We start from the raw sequence: 18,045 nt of genomic DNA, 5'->3' as shown, positions 1-18,045 counted from the left end.
CAGCGCCAGCTCCCCCTCTTGCCGTGAAGGGAGGTCCCCAGCTCTCCCCCCTTGCAGGCTCCCACTTGGAGAGGTCCAGAAAACCAGTAATGGGGCAGACTGGCAAGAGAGATCACCCACTCACCAACAGAAGGTCAGCGTTAGGAAAACACACACCATATTTCAGTATTTCACATGGTTTTATTACAAAAACAAGCAACAAAACAGTTTTAGAAAACTATTTTTGCTACATACCAATTAGGAGATCACATAAAATGAGAAGCGTAACAGTTTCCATGCACTCAGCTCAGGGCTTACAGCGAGTGCATTTCACAGCTGAAACATACTGGTTCAAAACACCAAATCATGCCACAGCTTCAATAAGCAGTAGGGGAAGAGGTCAAACAGTATATTTATGCTAATGTTAGCTTTATTCAAATTCTACTTAGCATGAGTGACTGTATGACTGCTGCAGGCGATAGCATTGAGAAAAAAGGAGTAAGGAAAAAAAGTGATGTTGGTAGAAAAGATTTACTAAACATTTTTGACATGTTCAGAGTTTATAAACTAAAGCTCATTTGGGAAGCTCAATTTCCAAAATGGTGTTACTGGTCAACAGTGAAAGCAAACATCAAATTCCATCGCTCAACTACTGAACCTGCAAGTTAGGTTCTTTTAGCCCGTAGCAGAGCAGTTATATTCAGGAAGTAAAAAACAAAACAAAAACCCTTTTTGCTTCAAGTGACTACAAAGCTAGACCTTACCTCTGCCCTTTCTCATGTGAGTGAGCGTAGCATTCTACTCAGAAATAAATGTATAACCTCCACTATTTTGGCCAGCACCTACTCTACATCTTAGTAGGTTTATGATGTCTCACAGGAAGCAAAAGGTCAATGTTTACCAACCACCAAGTGACCTTGAATAAGCAAATCCTTAAGCTCTCAAGAACAGGGATGGTAAATAGTTCAATTATAGGAAGACCACCTGTAATACTGTTACACAAACTGGGTCAAGACCACTTCAAAAGTCTTATGAAAACAGCACAACTCAGCGGTTTTTATTACACAAAGAAAATGCAGTACCTTTTTTGGTTTGTTTTTTTTTTTTTAACTCAGATTTATTCCAGAGCCTACACACTTAACTACTAACCTATACTGCATCCCTGCTCTATTTTTTTCCATCTGGTTCCATACACATTTAAAGCCAAATGCTTTGACTATATATGCACTATCTTTGACTCACGTGTGTAGTGACATTAAAAAGTTGTGATGTGAAAGTGGCCAGAAGGTAAGAAATATGGACACAAAAGGAATTCTGAAATAAGGTTTGGGAATGAGAATGCTTATAGACTTCACTGAAGATAATTATATTTATCTGGTGTTGGAACTACGTTAACAATGTTCCCCAAGTATTTGCCAATTAGAGTCTTTGTTTTCCCTCTATCATAATAGTATAATCTAGATTTATAAGTATGTTTAATTTAACACATTTTTAAAATAGGCCCTACCGAAATAAGAAACATATCAGCTTTATTATAATAGCCAGTTAATTTAGCAATAGTATTCTAGCAGAGATTTTACTGAACAAAAGAGAAATGGGTACATTTTCACAGTTTAAACACCAAACAATAGCTTTATGAGTTAGGGAATGTTTAAAGGGATCTCAAAAGTTCCTAACTTATTTTTGTTAGTGCAACATCAATTATTGTGTATTTTCTTTGACCTAGCCGAAGAATTTTCTTGAGGAAAATCTGAGGATGAAACCAGAGACAAGGAGACTTAAGAATCTGAAATGACTACGTATCAGGTTACTTGAAGCTGTAACCTTGGTCGCTCATAAATAACTATCTCCTAAACCATAGATTTCTGAGGACAAAAGTATACAAGAATCTGAAAAAAAGAGGATAGAGAGAGAGAAATCCAGTACTAGATGTCTTTTTTATACCAGGACCACTAGGCCAAATAATTAAATTATGAATAATAATGAATAATAGCTCCAATGCAGTGCACTCAAGAAAAGTTCTCAACATGACATAGGCTTCAAGGGAACTACAGTGCCTGAAAGGAACACAGATTACCCTCAAGCCCCTAAGGCTTTCTGATGACATTAGATCTGGACATAAGGAAGGGGAAGGGATTTACTTAGGTAAAAATGTTTCTCTCGGTATCTTCCTATAGTCATTAGTTTTTAATTTAAAGGTAATTAACTGATCTAGCTGATAAATGGCATAGACAGAAATGAGTTAGTTTTTCTCCCCCTGTAGGGAACCTGATAGATTAGCAGGTCATTATGTAAGTTGGACAAATTCTCCCAGGGACCATGGAAATAGTATCTTCTTGTCAAATGAAAGAAGGTATACCCAAAAATCTGGGCGGGAAATGCAATCGATGCTTTTCTACCTGGGAAATATCTAGTTGGCAATGCAGAACCTTTAAATTAATGTTTCTGTGCATAGTTTTTATTTTATTAAAAATATAAATATCTCTCAAGATTATCCTTGTATCTCTTCACCGTTAAGTACATGGAACCTTATCGGATTACAAGGTTTGATCATGCAAGTACACAAGGCTTCATTCAAAGGGCAATAAAAAGAGTAGAAAGAAAGCAAATCTGCCAGGGTATATAATATACAGCACTTAAAATTAGACTAATATCAACCTACTGAAGAAAGCTATGAAGTAAGGATTCAAGAACTCTGTGCTAAAACAGACCTTTTCTTCTGTCTGGAAAGCATGGATCAGAAAAGTTTATCTGGATGAACTATAGTCCATCTTTTCCCAGCACCTGCTCTAATGCAACTCTAACATTCTGAAACAGAGATCTGATCTATCACACTGGATATTATCATACACTTAACAACCCTGCAAACTTCCAAATAATGCCATATCAATGGAAATGTCTGCTCTGTTGTCTACAATTGTAACTTATAACACTGATAAACCCATCCTCAGGGTCTAACACACAAACTCTGTGGGCAGGTCTATCATGTTAACATTATTTGGGGTCATAGACAATAACAGAATTAATTCCCAAAAGTGGCTGATATGCTGAGGTTGAATCTTTCCTCATACCTTACAAGAGATCCCTATTTCTTCCCCTGTGGAGGTCCCCTGGGAGGATCTATCCTAGTAGACATTCTGAGAGCTACCCATCAGCCCCCAGATTTTAACACCTCCCCTCAGAAGGTATCCCAGGCAAGCTAGAGCCTGGATCTTCTGCTTTCAGCTGGGGCTACTTACTACCTTCCGACTTCATAGTCAGACCTTGGCCAATAAATAGGAATTGGATAAACCAGATAACTGGCCCAAGATTCTGTGCTTGGCCTGGAAACTAAAGCAAGAAACTAAAACTAAGACAAGGAAATAAAACTTGGTTAGGGATGAAATAGCACTCCCAACCTCCTCTCACCAGGAAGACCTCAGAGTAGTCAAATTGGTGGCAACCTGCTCTCCACTGTGCATGCCTACAAGTCTAACCTAGTGACTTCCCAAGTTAAATACACTGTATTGGTATTTAAAACAAAAAAGAAAGGCCCGCTGGATGGCCCCCACCCCCCCACAGAGCATCCACAGGAATATGAGTGCCAAAGGGTCTCTGACTGTCCTCCAAAAGGTAGAGAAACTGAGTCATGGCCTCCTTTTCTTGAGACCTCCCCCACCTCCCAGAACACTGTGCTCTATCACACATCAGAAGTCCGTATGCTCTCATCATCAAGGCTGAACAGAAATGGTTTCTCCTTGGGGTGTTGGGGCTCCGACCTGTGCCTTATCCGGGAGCTGGGCAACACCCCAGAAGTACTGCTCTCCCCAAGGCGAGACATGAGCAAAGAGTCCCCAGGAGTCTCTTCAGCGGGAAGCAGCTTGTCCCTGGCCTGGGGAACAGGTGTCCAGGGTTGCCAGGACGAAGCCACCGAAGGGGCTTTGCAGAGAGCTTTTTTCTCTTCCACAGGTGGCCGCCCCCTGCACAGGAAAGAGTTGGGCCCCCCGGAGTGGCTGGAGCTTCCAGAGCGAGTCAAAGAGATGGATCTGGAAAAGGACATATCCTACAAAATAACAGGGAAGAAAAAACCAAAGGAAAATAAGGCCTTTCCTAACCATGTTTATCCCAAAGCTCCAGGAAGAACACCCACCCAGGATCACCACCTCATAGGTCCGGAGACACCTGTCTACAGAAATCAAGTATGACCAACATGACTCACTCCAGATATGTCAAGGTCTGCCTGGCAGGGAGATGTGTAGAATATATTGCAGACTCTGTTTCTTTACCCAACCCTACCCGTCACCTCTTTCCAACAACCAAAACCAAAACAAAACAAAAAATAAAGCTTTGTACCTAAATTAGTAGAAAGAGAAAACAAACAGGACAGCTTCAGCTGCATCAAGGGCCAGGCTGCTTGCCTACATCACCAAATAAAACCTGCCCACTCAAAGAGAATTCATCTCTAAGTTGACAGTGACTATGACGAAAGGAAGTGACTTACTCTGGGGTGGCACTTGAGGGCCTGGACAGCTGCCCCGATCTCCTTAATCCAGCTGTGCATGTCTTCTGGACTGTCCGCCTGAAAAACATCCACAGCACTTAGGAGAAATCTTACGCACTATGATTTCAGCTCTCAAGTCTGTGATTCAATTCTAAAAACATCACACCATTAGAGCTGGATGGATCCCAGAGGTCATCCAGTCCAGGGGCTCTCAGACATTTGAGGACATTTATTTCCTGCAAACTCTTATCTAACACCACATAAACAAAACTGCTCAAAGTGGAGTTGCTCTGCAGTGAGGAAGAGGCGTACCTGCTGAAGCCCCTCACCCTCACTCGAACACAACTGGCCTGGCCTAAGATCCTGTTTTACAGAGAAGGGAAAGGAGGCCCAGAAAGCCAAAGTTCAAAATTTATAGTTGTTCTAGATTTCAGTTCTCCTGACTCCCCGTGCAGACATCTTTCTTTTTTTTTTTTTTGGCAGACATCTTTCTACCACAGATATTCGAACAGAATACTCCCATTTTCAACTCCAGTCCCGCTAAAGCCAAATCCTCTACAAATCCTCCAAGGTACATGTTATCTCCAGGAACAGGGATCCCCTAGGAGCACAAGTGACCTGGGTCTGTCAGGACTCCATCCAGGCCTGGAGTTTAGTAGATACCCAGCACCAAGCTTACCAACAGATAATTAATTATCCTGCTGAACCATTAAAAAGCATATCCCCCAGAAATACCTACCAACCCCAGAAGGGGGCAGCAGCAGCTCTGTGAAGAAATGAAGGAAAATCAAATGGGCGAGCAGCGGCAGGTGGAGCCTTGGGTATTCTTTGTGCCTTCCAGCCTTACAGGGGGTCAAGTGGACCTAGCAAATGTTTGCTGTAGCCCTCCTCAGTCTAACACGTGGCATCAGGTGCCAAGCACAGAGATGAGACCAAGACCAAATCCCTGACCTCCAGAGCTTTCCAGTTGTTAATCTCTCTCCGGCCCCTGTGCCTTCCCCTAACAGTACCACCCACATCACAAGTGTGCATTTGTGTGCCTAGGTAAGGTACATGTGAATGCCACACTCCAGCCCACAAAACAGTCCACATAGGTCCCTCACTTTCTCCATCCTCCAAATTATTCTTTCACATTGCATTGTATCAGGTTAAAATGACCCCTTTCTGTCACCCCAAACAAACCCTTACTGGTTAGGTGTGTGCAGAAGACACTCAGAAAATAAACGGTTTTAGGGGCACCTAGATAGCTGAGTGGTTGAGCGTCTGCCTTTAATTCATCAGGTCATGGTCCCAGGGTCCTGGGGTTGGGCTCCCTCCTCAGCGGGGAGTCTGCTTCTCTCTCTGCCTCTACCTCTCCCCCCTCATGCTATCTCATCCTCGATTGCTCTCACTGATAAGTAAATGGAATCTTAAAAAAAAAAAGAAAAAGAAAAGAAAAAAGGAAGGAAAGGAAAGGAAAGGAAGAGAAAGCAAGGAAGAGAAAGAAAGAAGAAAAAGAAAAAAGAAAGAAAGAAAGAAAGAAAGAAAGAAAGAAAGAAAGAAAGAAAGAAAGAAAGAAGAAAGAAAGAAAGAAAAAGAAAAGGTTTCACATCCTTGCACAGTGGGTTTAGCAGGTGTAGCAACAAATGCCCACTATGAACACCCCCTCTCTCACATGCTAGAACTGCAAATTTACCTGATTCTCTCTCCCCTGGGCATTTCCCAGTTGGGTGACAACTGGATGGTTGGTTTTCCAAGAAAAAGACAAATGCATCCTTAGTCCAAAAAGAGAAACAGGACCAGGTGTCCAAGATTCTTCCAGAAGGTATTTTACTAATCTCAGGGCTACCCTGGTCCACAAGTAGAAGCACTGAGAAAAGGCAATGAACTCATGTACGTAAAGCAGTATGAACAGTGCCCAACACACAGAAAGGGCTTCTAAAATGTTAGTTATTGTTGTTCATTATCATTACACAAGGGACATGAAGGAAGTCTTAAATTCCAACGCTATATATATGTTAACTGGCCTCTCCTTGAGATTTTTTTTTTCAGTTTCCTCATACTCAAACTGCAGATAATTCCTACCTAAGGAGTAAATTGTCAAGATCAAGTAAGATAACCTATTTGGCTACTTTGAGTTGAATGAGATGGAGGTAATTAAATTGTCCACCAGTTAGAGCATTTCTCAGATATTTTCCTTCAAGGGAGACAGAGGATTTGGTAAGGGGAAATGTCAGAAGACCAGGAGAGATGGAGATGGGATCTGAGGGAGAGACAAACACCTTCCACGTCATACAGAGGGTCCAGCATTTTTGTGAAACAGATTGCACAATCCGTATGATTACAGTTCCCAGGGCTATTAAGCTACTTCTACCCCCACCCCACCCCCCGGGCACAACACAGAACCCCCATGCCAAATGTTGCTCCACAAGCAACAGGCCACCTATCTGACTGTCCTATGAGACCCACTGACACACTTGTATGTTTCTCCAGGAACCTAAAACACCATGAGCCTAATGGTCTTCCACCCCAGCCTCCATCTAGCAAGGAGCCACTAAGAGAAAATGAGGGACTACCCAACTTAACATCTGGGGAGTCAGACACAAAATCATCTAAAACACACTTAAATAGTTTCCAGTTCCCCTCTAATATAAGCAATGCTGCTGTTCACACATGTGTGCACAAAGCTTTTCTCATTCTTAAGATTCTTCAGCTCCTGGGAATGTTTCTAAAGAGTATGCAGTCTTTTAAGGCTCTTCTTACATCTGCCCAGATTTCTAGCCAACAATATAGATTTCATTTGCCACCACTGTATTATTTTTTTTGTGCACACACTTGCTAGAATTAAGTATTAGAATTTTTTTAGGTCTTTGCTAATATGATAGGCAAAATAATTAAATCTCTTTCTCAAAACATTTAGTAATTAAGAGTTGGAAAATGTTTGCTAATTATATTTTTCCCCCATTCTCTAATCCTACTTAAGGACATTTTCTGTTAGATAACCTATGGAGCTAACCTAGACATGAAGATAGTAATAATAAACATTAGTGAGCATTATTTTAATGTTTAACAAATGTTATTTAAAAATATTATTCAGTGGGTGCCTGGGTGGCTCAATTGGCTAAGCATCCAACTCTTAACCTCAGCTCAGGTCTCAACTCACGGCCATGAGTTCAAGCCCCACTTTGGGCTCCACCCTGGGTGTGGAGGCTACTTAAAAAATAATAAAATGAAAATATTACCCAAATAGAAAAGCAGATATTGTGACAAGAATGAAAACATACAGACTCTCACTTTATTGAGATCACAATTATAATTTCTATTAGTAGTTTCAGACCTGGGATTCACTGGCAACAAAAATTCAGTGAAACCTCAAAAACTGTATGCAAACATATGGCATATGTGTATGTCTATCTTTAACGGAAAGCCTATGCTTAGCTTTCATCAAAACCCCCCAAAATATCTTAAAGCAACTGCTCAAAGGTGAACCAGAGGTTTAAAAAAAAAAAAAAAAAAAGTCCATGCACCCCAGAGTGAATTACAAAAAGCCTAAAAGATGCTTAAGACTCAGGAGAACAAAAAGGGAAGTGCCACACCCAGACCTTCACCTCTTCCTGCATACCTAAGTGTGTGTATTTGTTTCTGGCACTGGCTGGACAGAAAAAGTAGGGTTTCTGTCCTTGAGAACAGTTTCTGAGGTGAGAGGAACTGCAGCCTGAGGTTTATTGTAGTCCAAGGAGCTTTTTTTACCCAGCACCTACTATGAACCCAGTACCATGATGGATGCAATGGTTTGAAGCAATGAATTCCAGGGGTCATCAGTAACAAGCCTCCAGGACCTACCGTGGTGGTTTCCACTCCAGCTATCCAACATTTGTAGGATTCTCCATCTTCATTCTATTCCCAACCTCAGCACTGCCCCCTACCCAACAGCTAAAAATCCCTGTCCTCTCCCCAGGAATCAGTCCTGTCTTTAGACACAGCCCAGCCACATTTGATTGTCGAGGCTGGGTACTACACAGTTCTAAATGATGTCATTCACCCTGTAGTCTAAATTAAAACAGTAAGGAAAGAAAAAGAAAAAGAAAGAGAAAAGAAAGAAAGAAAGAAAGAAAGAAAGAAAGAGAAAGAAAGAAAGAAAGAAAGAAAGAAAGAAAGAAAAGAGAAAAGAAAAGAAAAGAAAAGAAAAGAAAAGAAATATAAATAAATAAATTAATTAAAACAGTAAGTATCCAAAGAGTTCTAGCCCAACACTCTGCAATTGAAATTGACATTTGAGCCCTCATATTACCACTCTTAACCTGACATGGCATCCTAATTCTGACAGCTGGGCTTATGCCAAGTTACTCAAACCAGCCTGCACTACAGCATTTCTCATCTGGAATAACTAAATCCTCCAACCTAATACCCTTGACCTTCTATGACTGAGAAATGGGGAAATGGTGAACACTGCATGCCTTGTATTCCAAGGATTGAAATCTCATTTTGATCCTTGTCCAAGACTGACAACAGTCTACCTGCTGATAAGCTTGCTGACACCCCAAGATTAGATACCCCACTACTCCCAGATCCTGGATCTTGGTCACCATGATCCACCTGCCATCACAGCTGGTCCCCACAAGCTGGTCTCTCCCAGTTGTCTGTGGCCACACCCTCTACATCTTGGGCTCTGTACCAGGTTGCTTTTATTTTATTTTTTTAAGATTTTATTTATTTATTCATGAAAGACACACAGAGAGAGGCAGAGACACAGGCAGAGGTTGAGAAGCAGGCACCATGCAAGGAGCCCAATGTGGTACTCGATCCCAGGACTCCAGGATCATACCCTGGGCTGAAGGCAGGCACTCAACCACTGAGCCACCCAGGCATCCCATCCAGGTTGTTTTTAAACAACACAAGTGAGTAGGTCCTGCTCTAGCACCTGACTACGTGTCTCCTAATAAGTTCCACAATTCTTCAGGTTTATGATCTCGAACAAATAATTTGACTTCAGACACTCTGTTTGCTCATCTGTAAAATGGAGATGGCCTCAGAGATTGCTAAGAAATTAAGTTATACTCTGCCTGTAAACTGCTTAGCACTGTGCCTGTCCCATATGAGTATCCAATAAACAGTAGCATCCTAGGCTGCAAATTACATGTGACACAGAAAGCACATGTGACAGATCAATGACCAACACCTCAACAGTTGGAAGCCTGCCTTGTTCTGTTGCCCAGGCCTCTGTGCCTTGTCCAGGAGTCTGTGTGCTCTGCCTACAGCTGCCCTGCTCTCTGCTCTAGCTTCCCTGGATAACGAGCACACGTGGTTTTCAGGCAGTTCACTGAACATACTAGGAAGTAGGTCCGAATGACACTTAGGCCATGGTGGCAAAAGCTGCTGGCACCAAACAGTAGGAATAAATCATTATATGCTTTTACCTTTTGCATAAAACACAATTTTTACTTGGAACAAGTGACTGACAAACTGTCAAACTTACTCAGGCTTAGGGATATGGTGGACCTTTCTCAAAAATGGATGAAAGGAGTCCATTTAGTCAAGCAAAATCATGAAAGTTTTGTTTTTTTTTTTTTTTTTTGCAAATGACAAATTTTGAGCTTTCAAACAAAATTAGAATTCTAAAAGTTTGCACCCTCCTCCATAAGCCAGTACAGCTTTCTGTACTTAAGACTCTGTTGATGATGATCCTTGTGGTGATATTAACAAATGTGATTTTTTGATAGTATAGAATAAAATATGTCAACATTTGAAAGATCTGCATACCTCAGCGTGACCACTATTTTCTTAATGACCATTGCATGCAATTACAAAATCATGCATTGGTAAAAAAGATCCATTTAAAGGGTAAAATTGACCAGTGGATTTTAATGTAAGAGTATGAAAGTTATGTTGGCTTCCAATTCCACACTACACCTAAACATTAAGAAACTACCATTGTCAAGTTTTGATAAAGAATCAAAGAAAAATATCCACAATTATCTGAAAAAGGTATTAAAATATTCCTTTTTTCCAAATACATATCTGTATGAGGCCAAATTTTCTTCATATTCTTCAACCAAAACAACATATGGCCACAGATAGAATGCAGAAACAGATATGAGAATCCTGCTACCCTCTATTAAGCAAGCCATTAAAGAGATTTACAAAAACAAAACAAAAAAAACCCAATGCTACTTTTGTTGCTTTATTTTAGAAATAGACCTGTTTTTCATAAATATTATGCTTGTGCTAATATAAATGAGTTTTTAGTTGCTATCTGAAAATAAATTAATACGTATTCTCAATGATTTTTACTCTATATCCTTCTCGATTTTCCATTCTCTTTGAGTTAGGTGCCATCAACGGACTTGTCTGTTCGCTCGTTTGTCTATTTCAGGGAGATGCTACTGTTCTTTTATCCCAGAAATGTGGAAGCAAGAGGCAAAGGAGGACAGATGTGATGAGAATCTTCTAGTCAATTTGCACACGTTTTGTGCAAAAGTGTTTTGAGTATCATTTTTGTTGGGGTTCATGTTTCCCAAATCACTCTCTCTAGGCCAAAGCTCTTACCCAGCATAACTGTTTACATGACAAATATTTAGTACTGCCCGTGTGTCAGGCACTGTCTCTCTGAGGACCTTCATGTCAACTCGAATGTCCCATAGACACTATCAACCCAGAAGCCCCAACACCAAGGTGGTCTTTATGCTCACTGGTTCTTCTTCCTATTCTCTGGTCTGAGTGATTGCTGCCACCAGGCACCCTGAGGCCCAGGCCAAATACCCAGCAGCATCTTTGCCTCCCCTAAATCCCCTCAACCCACATCTAATCCACAACCAAGTCCCAAGAAATACTCTTCAATAGCTTTTCAATTGTCCACTTTTCGCCATCCATCCTAGTTCAAGCTTCCTCCATCCCTGACCTGAATTACTATAGTGGCCCCCAAACTGCTCTCCCTCTCTCCCTCCTGTCTTACCCCGCTTCATCCTGTGTATATTGTGCTGGGCCTGGAAACTCACAGCCAGCGTTCCAGTAATGCAGTCAGCTTGAGAGATATCATCTCCACTTTACGCATGAGGAAAACAAAGCTTGATCATTTGCCCAGGTAGTATTTTTAGAAGGCAAATCTGACTGGGCCACTCCCCTGGTTCAACCTCAAGGGACCCTAACCTTCAGGATAAAATGTCAGCTCTTTAACAAGGGCTATAAGGCATAGGCCCTCTGGATGGGCTTTCCAGCCTGCCATCTGCTCTGTGCTCCTTTTATCTCCAGGCTGTTTCACGTGTTGTTCCCTCTGCATGGGCCACTTTTCCCCCAACTGACTCAGGTTAAATGTGTCTTCCTTCAGGAAACCATCCCTGACTCCCTGAAACAGGGGAAGGTGCCCTTTTCATGAGTTCCCATGACAACTGCTACTCACTATACTGGTAGCACTTAACACACTGTTATTTTTGGTTTTGGGAGTTTGGGTTTTTTTTTTTTTTTTTTTTTTTTTTTTGGTTTTTATTGCCCCATGCCTTCAGTGAGGCTGTTCCATCCTTGTAATGCATTTAGGTTCTTCCATCACAGTCTGGATACCATGCTGGAGTTACCTGACCTCCTGAGTGATTTTTTTTAAATTCACATAAAGTTTTTTACTCTTTACTCTTCCCTGTGTTATAACATTCTATTTCATGCATCTACAACTGCAGTAACCATATAGAATAGTTTCACTGCCCTAAAAACTCCCCTGTGTTCATCTACCCAACACTCCCTTCCCAAGCCCATCACAGTTTTAATTGCCTGTTTACTTGACTCTCTCTCTCCCTCTGGTTCAGATCTGTTCAATTTAACACTGTGTCCCCGGAATGAGGCAGGATGCCTGGCATTCTAAGGATACTCTAGAGATCCCTGTTAAAGGCAAGAACCGGAAACTCTTTTGAACCTACTGTTTCAACTTTGTCCTTGAATTACAATGGAACCAGCTCTAACAACCCCAGTAATGTGATCCACAGCTCCCTCATGCTATCTCTTCCCTAAAGACACATGCTTCAGTGAATGAATGGAGCCCACAGGTAAAGACTGCTAGCATGTCAGCTCAGCTCGGGGTAGGAGGACCAGCTCAGACAGCTCAAGACTATGGAGCTGCTGCCCAAGAAACCAGGAAGGGATAGCTCTGTGGATAGGACAGTACTCAGGGGGACTGACACTTGGAACAAAGAAAGAGCACTGGAAACCCTGAAAAGCCTTGGCTGAGGAGTCCCACATCTAAAGCATCGCATCGCATGGCAGTCTGTATGCCAGAGATGCGGCATCATCACAATGCTGTGTGGATCAAGGCATGCTCTGTGCACTGCTAGGCCAGCTCGGATATGGACTTGGCACTGAAAGCCTGGGCCCTGCTCGGGTATCTGCCTTTCTCCCTCCTATGATTTGAGAAAGAGCTGGGAGGACTCCAAAGCTGTGGGTGGAGGGAGAAGCTTCTGGTAGCTGAACTGTCAGAGCCCAAACAATGACTTTCTCTGTGCAGCTGGGCTTTGCACCTGGTGCCTGCACAGGGCCCTCTGTGCTTTTGTCCTTCCACACACAGAGATGTCTACACAGGCGGGGCTTATAAATACCCTCCAAAGGAGAAGTGAAACCACTGGCTAGTTCTCCTTTTCTCTGCTTAGTTGGCGCCCAGCAGCTGAGAGCAGCTGGTACAAACTCACATTCCCCAGTTCAGAGGCTCAACCTGCTCTTATTATTTTATGGTTGGAAAGCTTCTGGCAAACATCCTGTTTAGAATAAAATGGGACTCAGACTGACTACCAGGGGCTAAATTTACCACCTAGAAACTTCAAACAAAATAAAAGAGAAAGCAGAGGTAAGGGTGAGACCCATTACCACACCATTCACAGAGACAGAACACCAGACTCTTCTCAGAATGACCTTTTTACCTGTATGTAGAAGGTCCTGGAGCTTGTGATGATTTCAAACAGGTTGTCCCTCATTAAGAGATCACTAGACAAAGAGAAAGAAAGTTACCAGGCATGCCTGCACACACACGTTTAGGACCTGATTAATCCTAAGTCAAGGCTCCAGTGTCCTCTACCATGGAAGGGGGCTCCCAGGTCATTCCTTCTCCAGTCTCTGCCTCAAGAAAACATGAGAGGGTCTCCTCTAGCTTCACTTCCTACAGGCTTTCAGGAGGCTTTGCCATCTGCATGGAAACCCCACACATACACCCTACCACCAGTTCTAACAACATAAAGCTCCTTTTCTTCCCTCTAAAACTTCCTGCCTAATATCTACCACATCCCATAACACCTACAGTTGTGTGTTTGGGGGGAGTATTTTTTAATTATTTTTAAAGACATTTATTTGAGAGAGACAGACAGACAGACAGTGAGGGAGGAGCAGAGAGAAAGGGAGAGGGAAAGAATCTCAGGCAGACTGTTTGCTGCACTCAGAGCCTGATGCAAGGCTCCAAACCGGGCTCCATCTCACAACCCTGAGATCATGATCCCAGTTGAAACCAAGACTCAGATGCCTAATCTACTAAGACATCAGGTGCCCCGGTGGGGGTGGTTTTAGTGGCTAAGATGTATAGTTCTTTGTGCAAAGCACTGCTTTAAGTGGTTTTTTCAGGGTCAAGCAGATGAACATTTTATTGGTTTTATAAATATGTAAATATAATCCATCAATTATTTTACATATTTATTGCCATGTAAAATATTATTTATATATAAATACATAAATACATATAGAAAGATTTGTCATATAACATTTTATTAGCTCTAGGTATGCAACATAATAATCCAGTATTTGTATATATTGTAAATTGACACCACAAGAGGGCTAGTTGACATCTGTCACCACATAGTTACAAGTTCTTTTTTTCTTGTGATGAGAACTTTCAAGGTCTACTCTCTTGGCAACTTTCAAATATGCAATATAGCATTATTAATTATAGTTACCATACCGTACATTATATCCCTAGGTCTTATTTATTTTATAAACAGAAATTTATACCTTTTGATCCCCTTTACCCACTCCCAGCAACCACCAATCCATTCTTTGAGTGCTTCTGTGTGTGCTATTCCAATCAATCTTCACCATAATCCAATAAAGAACTTAAGATTCTCCCCACCTTGTGGACAAGGAAACCCAGGCTCAGAGAGGTTAGGTGACTTATCCATGGTGCCAAAGTTAGTTAACAGCAAAGCAAGGATTTGAACCCAGGTCTGACTCCAGAGTCTATGCTTTTAATCACTCCACCACCACTTGCCTCTCCTAAGAGAACCAACTCCCATTTCCAAAGCCTTCCTCCCTATACCATCAGTTTCATTAAATTCCTGCTCTATGGGGGTGCCTGGGTGGCTCAGTGTTAAGCATCTGCCTTTGGTTCAGGTCATGATCTCAGGGTCCTGGGATTGAGCCCTACATTGGGCCCCCTGCTCACCAGGGAGTCTGTTTCTCCCTCTCCCTTTGCCCCTCCTCCTCCATTCATGCTTTTGCATGCTCTCTCTCTCAAATAAATAAAATCTTTGAAACTTAAAAAAAAAAGAAAGAAAAAGAAATTCCCTCTCTGTGCCACCCTGCACTGGGGTGAGACAGGGAGCTAAGGAGAAACAGAAGGAGAGAATAGACTACTTTAAGATGCTTCAAATCGGGGATGAGTTTGGGAAGAAGAATCCTGACTTCTGCAGGGAAGAAGGTGAGAAGGAGCTAGCGCTCACAGACACACCTCAAATCTGCCAAAATTATTTGCAGTGTTAAGTGCCCGCTGTGTGTATCCAGGTCTAATGCTTTCCCAATGAAAGAAGCAAAAATAAAGCAAAACTATACAATTAGATGTTAGACTGGTGTTGTCCACCAAGAGTGAGAATAATTCCAAAAAAGGATTGATCACAGGCAGAGTTGGTTTCATGAATTAGTTGGTTTCATGAATTAGGACGTGGCCAGCATGGGGCCAGCACGACAAGGCACTGGGCAATGGAGGAGTATGAGACTAAAGACCCACGCAAGAAGGGACAGCAGGATGGAGGTCAGAAAGACCTGGGGTCATTTAGACTCCACTTGGAAAAAAAGGTATCTTAGGAATATTTTCAAGTCTTTGTGAGCCTGTGTACCCCAACTGTAAAGTAGGGATGAGAAGACCTCTCTTATCAGGCTGGCCACCCCCAAGATCAGTGCATAACATATATAAAGTGTCTGCTACAATGCATATCACATAGTGGCCACTTGAAACCTATTTCACTGACTGTTACTACTTTCCGAGTAGAGATGGCTCTTCTCTCTGGCTAAAATGTGTTGGTTTTTTAAATTACTCACACACACCCACAGTTCACTCATGTCATCAACTACTGAAGAGGTAAAAGCAAAGCAAGGAGGAAATCCCCAGCCTTGTCACATCTACTTCTCAGGCTACATGTTGCCTTTCAATTCAATTCAGTTCAGTTCAATTAAACTTAAATTAACAAATGTTTGTTGAGTCCACAGATGTCCTAAAGCTTACTGACTGGCTATAGGGAAGCTGCATAGTCTCATAGGCCTAGAACCTACAGAGCCATGGGGACTTCCTCCCTTGATCATCTTCAGCTCCCTTAATTCCTTCACTAAGAAGTCAGCCTGGCTCTGGCAGTAAGGGACTCAGGAGAGGTGCATAGCACTCCTGGGGCTGAATGTCACCTGTGCTCCCTAAGCTGCCTGGCGTGCCCAGGTAGTCGTACACCTACCTGTCTGCACAGGCCCTCTGGAGTCAGGGGAGTCAGTAACTGTCTCTGGCAATGAGTCATGTCCAATCTTTCCTCTGCTCACCATCAACCCCTGAAACCACGTTTCTGGAACTTCCATCTATGGCGACTTGCATGGATTACAAATCATGACTGGGAACTTCCCTAATGTCTACACTGCAACTGTCATCTGCAAGAGTCAGGACAGCCTCAGTTCAGTCCCTGTTTCCTTGGGTCATGTGGCATTTGTGAGCATGCGAGACTTGTCCCATGCCTTCATGTGAGAACAGTCTGCCTGCAACCAACAGGGACCATCAGTCCCTGATAATGCTGGCTCTGCACTGCACAGTCCATGGGATGGAGATACAGTCTCTAAAGACTGCAGATTAAGGGGCAAAAGAAGGATTTCTAGATGCCCAGATGCCCTTGGGTTTCTCAAGTTTAGCCCTAAGGGCATCTGTATCTGTACTGGATTATGGGAGAGCCCTTCCCTAGGTGCCCCAGATCCCAGACTCATCCCATGCACCATTGCATTGGGAGGTAAACCATTTCCTAGTGAGAAGCAGTAACGTCCAAAGGGAGGCACAGAGAGGTGCTATGAACTACCCTTGAGTTAAGGGGATGTCAGGGACTTTGTCAAAAGGAGGAGAAGGCATAAGAAGTTCAGGGAAGAGGTAATGGCATAATCAGTGATCTAACCAGAAGCGCTGATAAGACTGACCTTAAGGGCACAGTCCCCGCTCTGAGCCCTCCACCTCCTAAGCAATAAGCATCTAACTCTAACACTTGAGAAGCATCCCAACACCACTTTCTTCTTTGTTCCTATATTCTTTCTCTCCACCAGAAAATTATTTTATAGGCTCAGCCCACCTCGGGAGCCAGAGTAAGGTAGTGGGAAAAGATAGGCTTGCACTGTATGATCCCTTAGCTGCATCAATTTGGATGTGGTAAGATATCCACCCCTGTCCTGTGCATGGAGAAAGATTCCTGAATATAGCCTCAGAGGGATAGTAAATAAAGATTTAAGCAGGCAAATAGGGTTTCTGATCAGGAAAGAATAAGCACAGATGATTACCCAGATTTGACCAGACACTCATGAGTCTTGAGAACATCCTTGAGAAATATAGTGCGCAGTGGTTCTCGGTCCTGGCAGAAAAAAATAAGTAAAGATAGATAAGTGAGGCTATCCACGTAATGCCACAGCCCAGACCAGTTGACCAATGTACCTCTCTGGTCAGAGATGGTTGGCTAAAACCAGGTGCAAACAGGCAAGGTCTCAAAATAACTATCAAGAGAGGAAAAAATTCTAAGAAGATGCTCTGTGGCCCTGACTACAGAGCAGCTTGCTGTTTAGAGGGAGGGAGGAAATTAAGGCCATGCTGTTCTATCAGTGTAAGGATACACACACAGGTGGATAGACAGAAGACAGAGGCACCTCTTAAGCCTGTGCATGTGTCTGCATCTGTAGTCAGGCATGCACGTGTGGGTGTTATCCACATGCCTCTTGCTTCCATGACCTATCAGAAGGGCCCCAGAACGACTACAAACCTGCTCACACTTGAAGTAGCAGATAGTAAAGTCATCAAGTGCAAAGAAGCGACGCTTCCAGCTCTTCCGCTGAAATAAAAAGAACAGGACATTAAGAAGAGGCTCCAGCATTCCAGAGGGTATTCTAGTTCTATGCTTCTGGGTACCTGGCCAGAAGGAAGCTGGGCTCCCACACTCAGACTTGGGGCTGAGGTAGGGCTGGCAACGGTTGGGGAGGGGGGGAGCCTACAAAGACTTCTATCAGGGGCAATGCCTCCAACATGCAGGGGTGAATGTTAAGTTGCAAACCTCCCACCGGGTTGGGAGGTAGTTAGTGCCAAGGAAGGCAGCTCCTCCGTCCAACCAGCTCTCCTCCCGTGCCCTGCCCACACCCACTGCTCCCAGGCC

At 42.8% G+C, this 18,045-nt stretch overlaps 1 protein-coding gene across 3 annotated transcripts in view; it reads right to left on the bottom strand.

The window, feature by feature from the left end:
* Positions 1-160: 160 nt before the first annotated feature.
* PLEKHA2 (pleckstrin homology domain containing A2) overlaps positions 161-18,045 on the bottom strand; it is a 60,557-nt gene continuing 42,672 nt past the window's right edge. For 2 of the 3 annotated variants that reach the window (XM_041752910.1, XM_041752909.1), the window contains 5 exons: positions 17,659-17,727; positions 17,186-17,256; positions 13,333-13,396; positions 4,460-4,537; positions 161-4,021 (listed from right to left, as the gene is read on the bottom strand). In XM_041752910.1, coding sequence (XP_041608844.1) covers positions 3,659-4,021; positions 4,460-4,537; positions 13,333-13,396; positions 17,186-17,256; positions 17,659-17,727 — 645 coding nt within the window. In that variant the 3' untranslated portion in view covers positions 161-3,658. The remainder of the gene's footprint in view (positions 4,022-4,459; positions 4,538-13,332; positions 13,397-17,185; positions 17,257-17,658; positions 17,728-18,045) is intronic. The other variant, XM_041752911.1, reaches the window with a different exon arrangement.

The sequence above is a fragment of the Vulpes lagopus genome, chromosome 4 (genome assembly GCF_018345385.1).
Source record: "Vulpes lagopus strain Blue_001 chromosome 4, ASM1834538v1, whole genome shotgun sequence".
Lineage (NCBI taxonomy): Eukaryota > Metazoa > Chordata > Mammalia > Carnivora > Canidae > Vulpes > Vulpes lagopus.
This window is presented reverse-complemented; position numbering and strand designations above follow the sequence as displayed.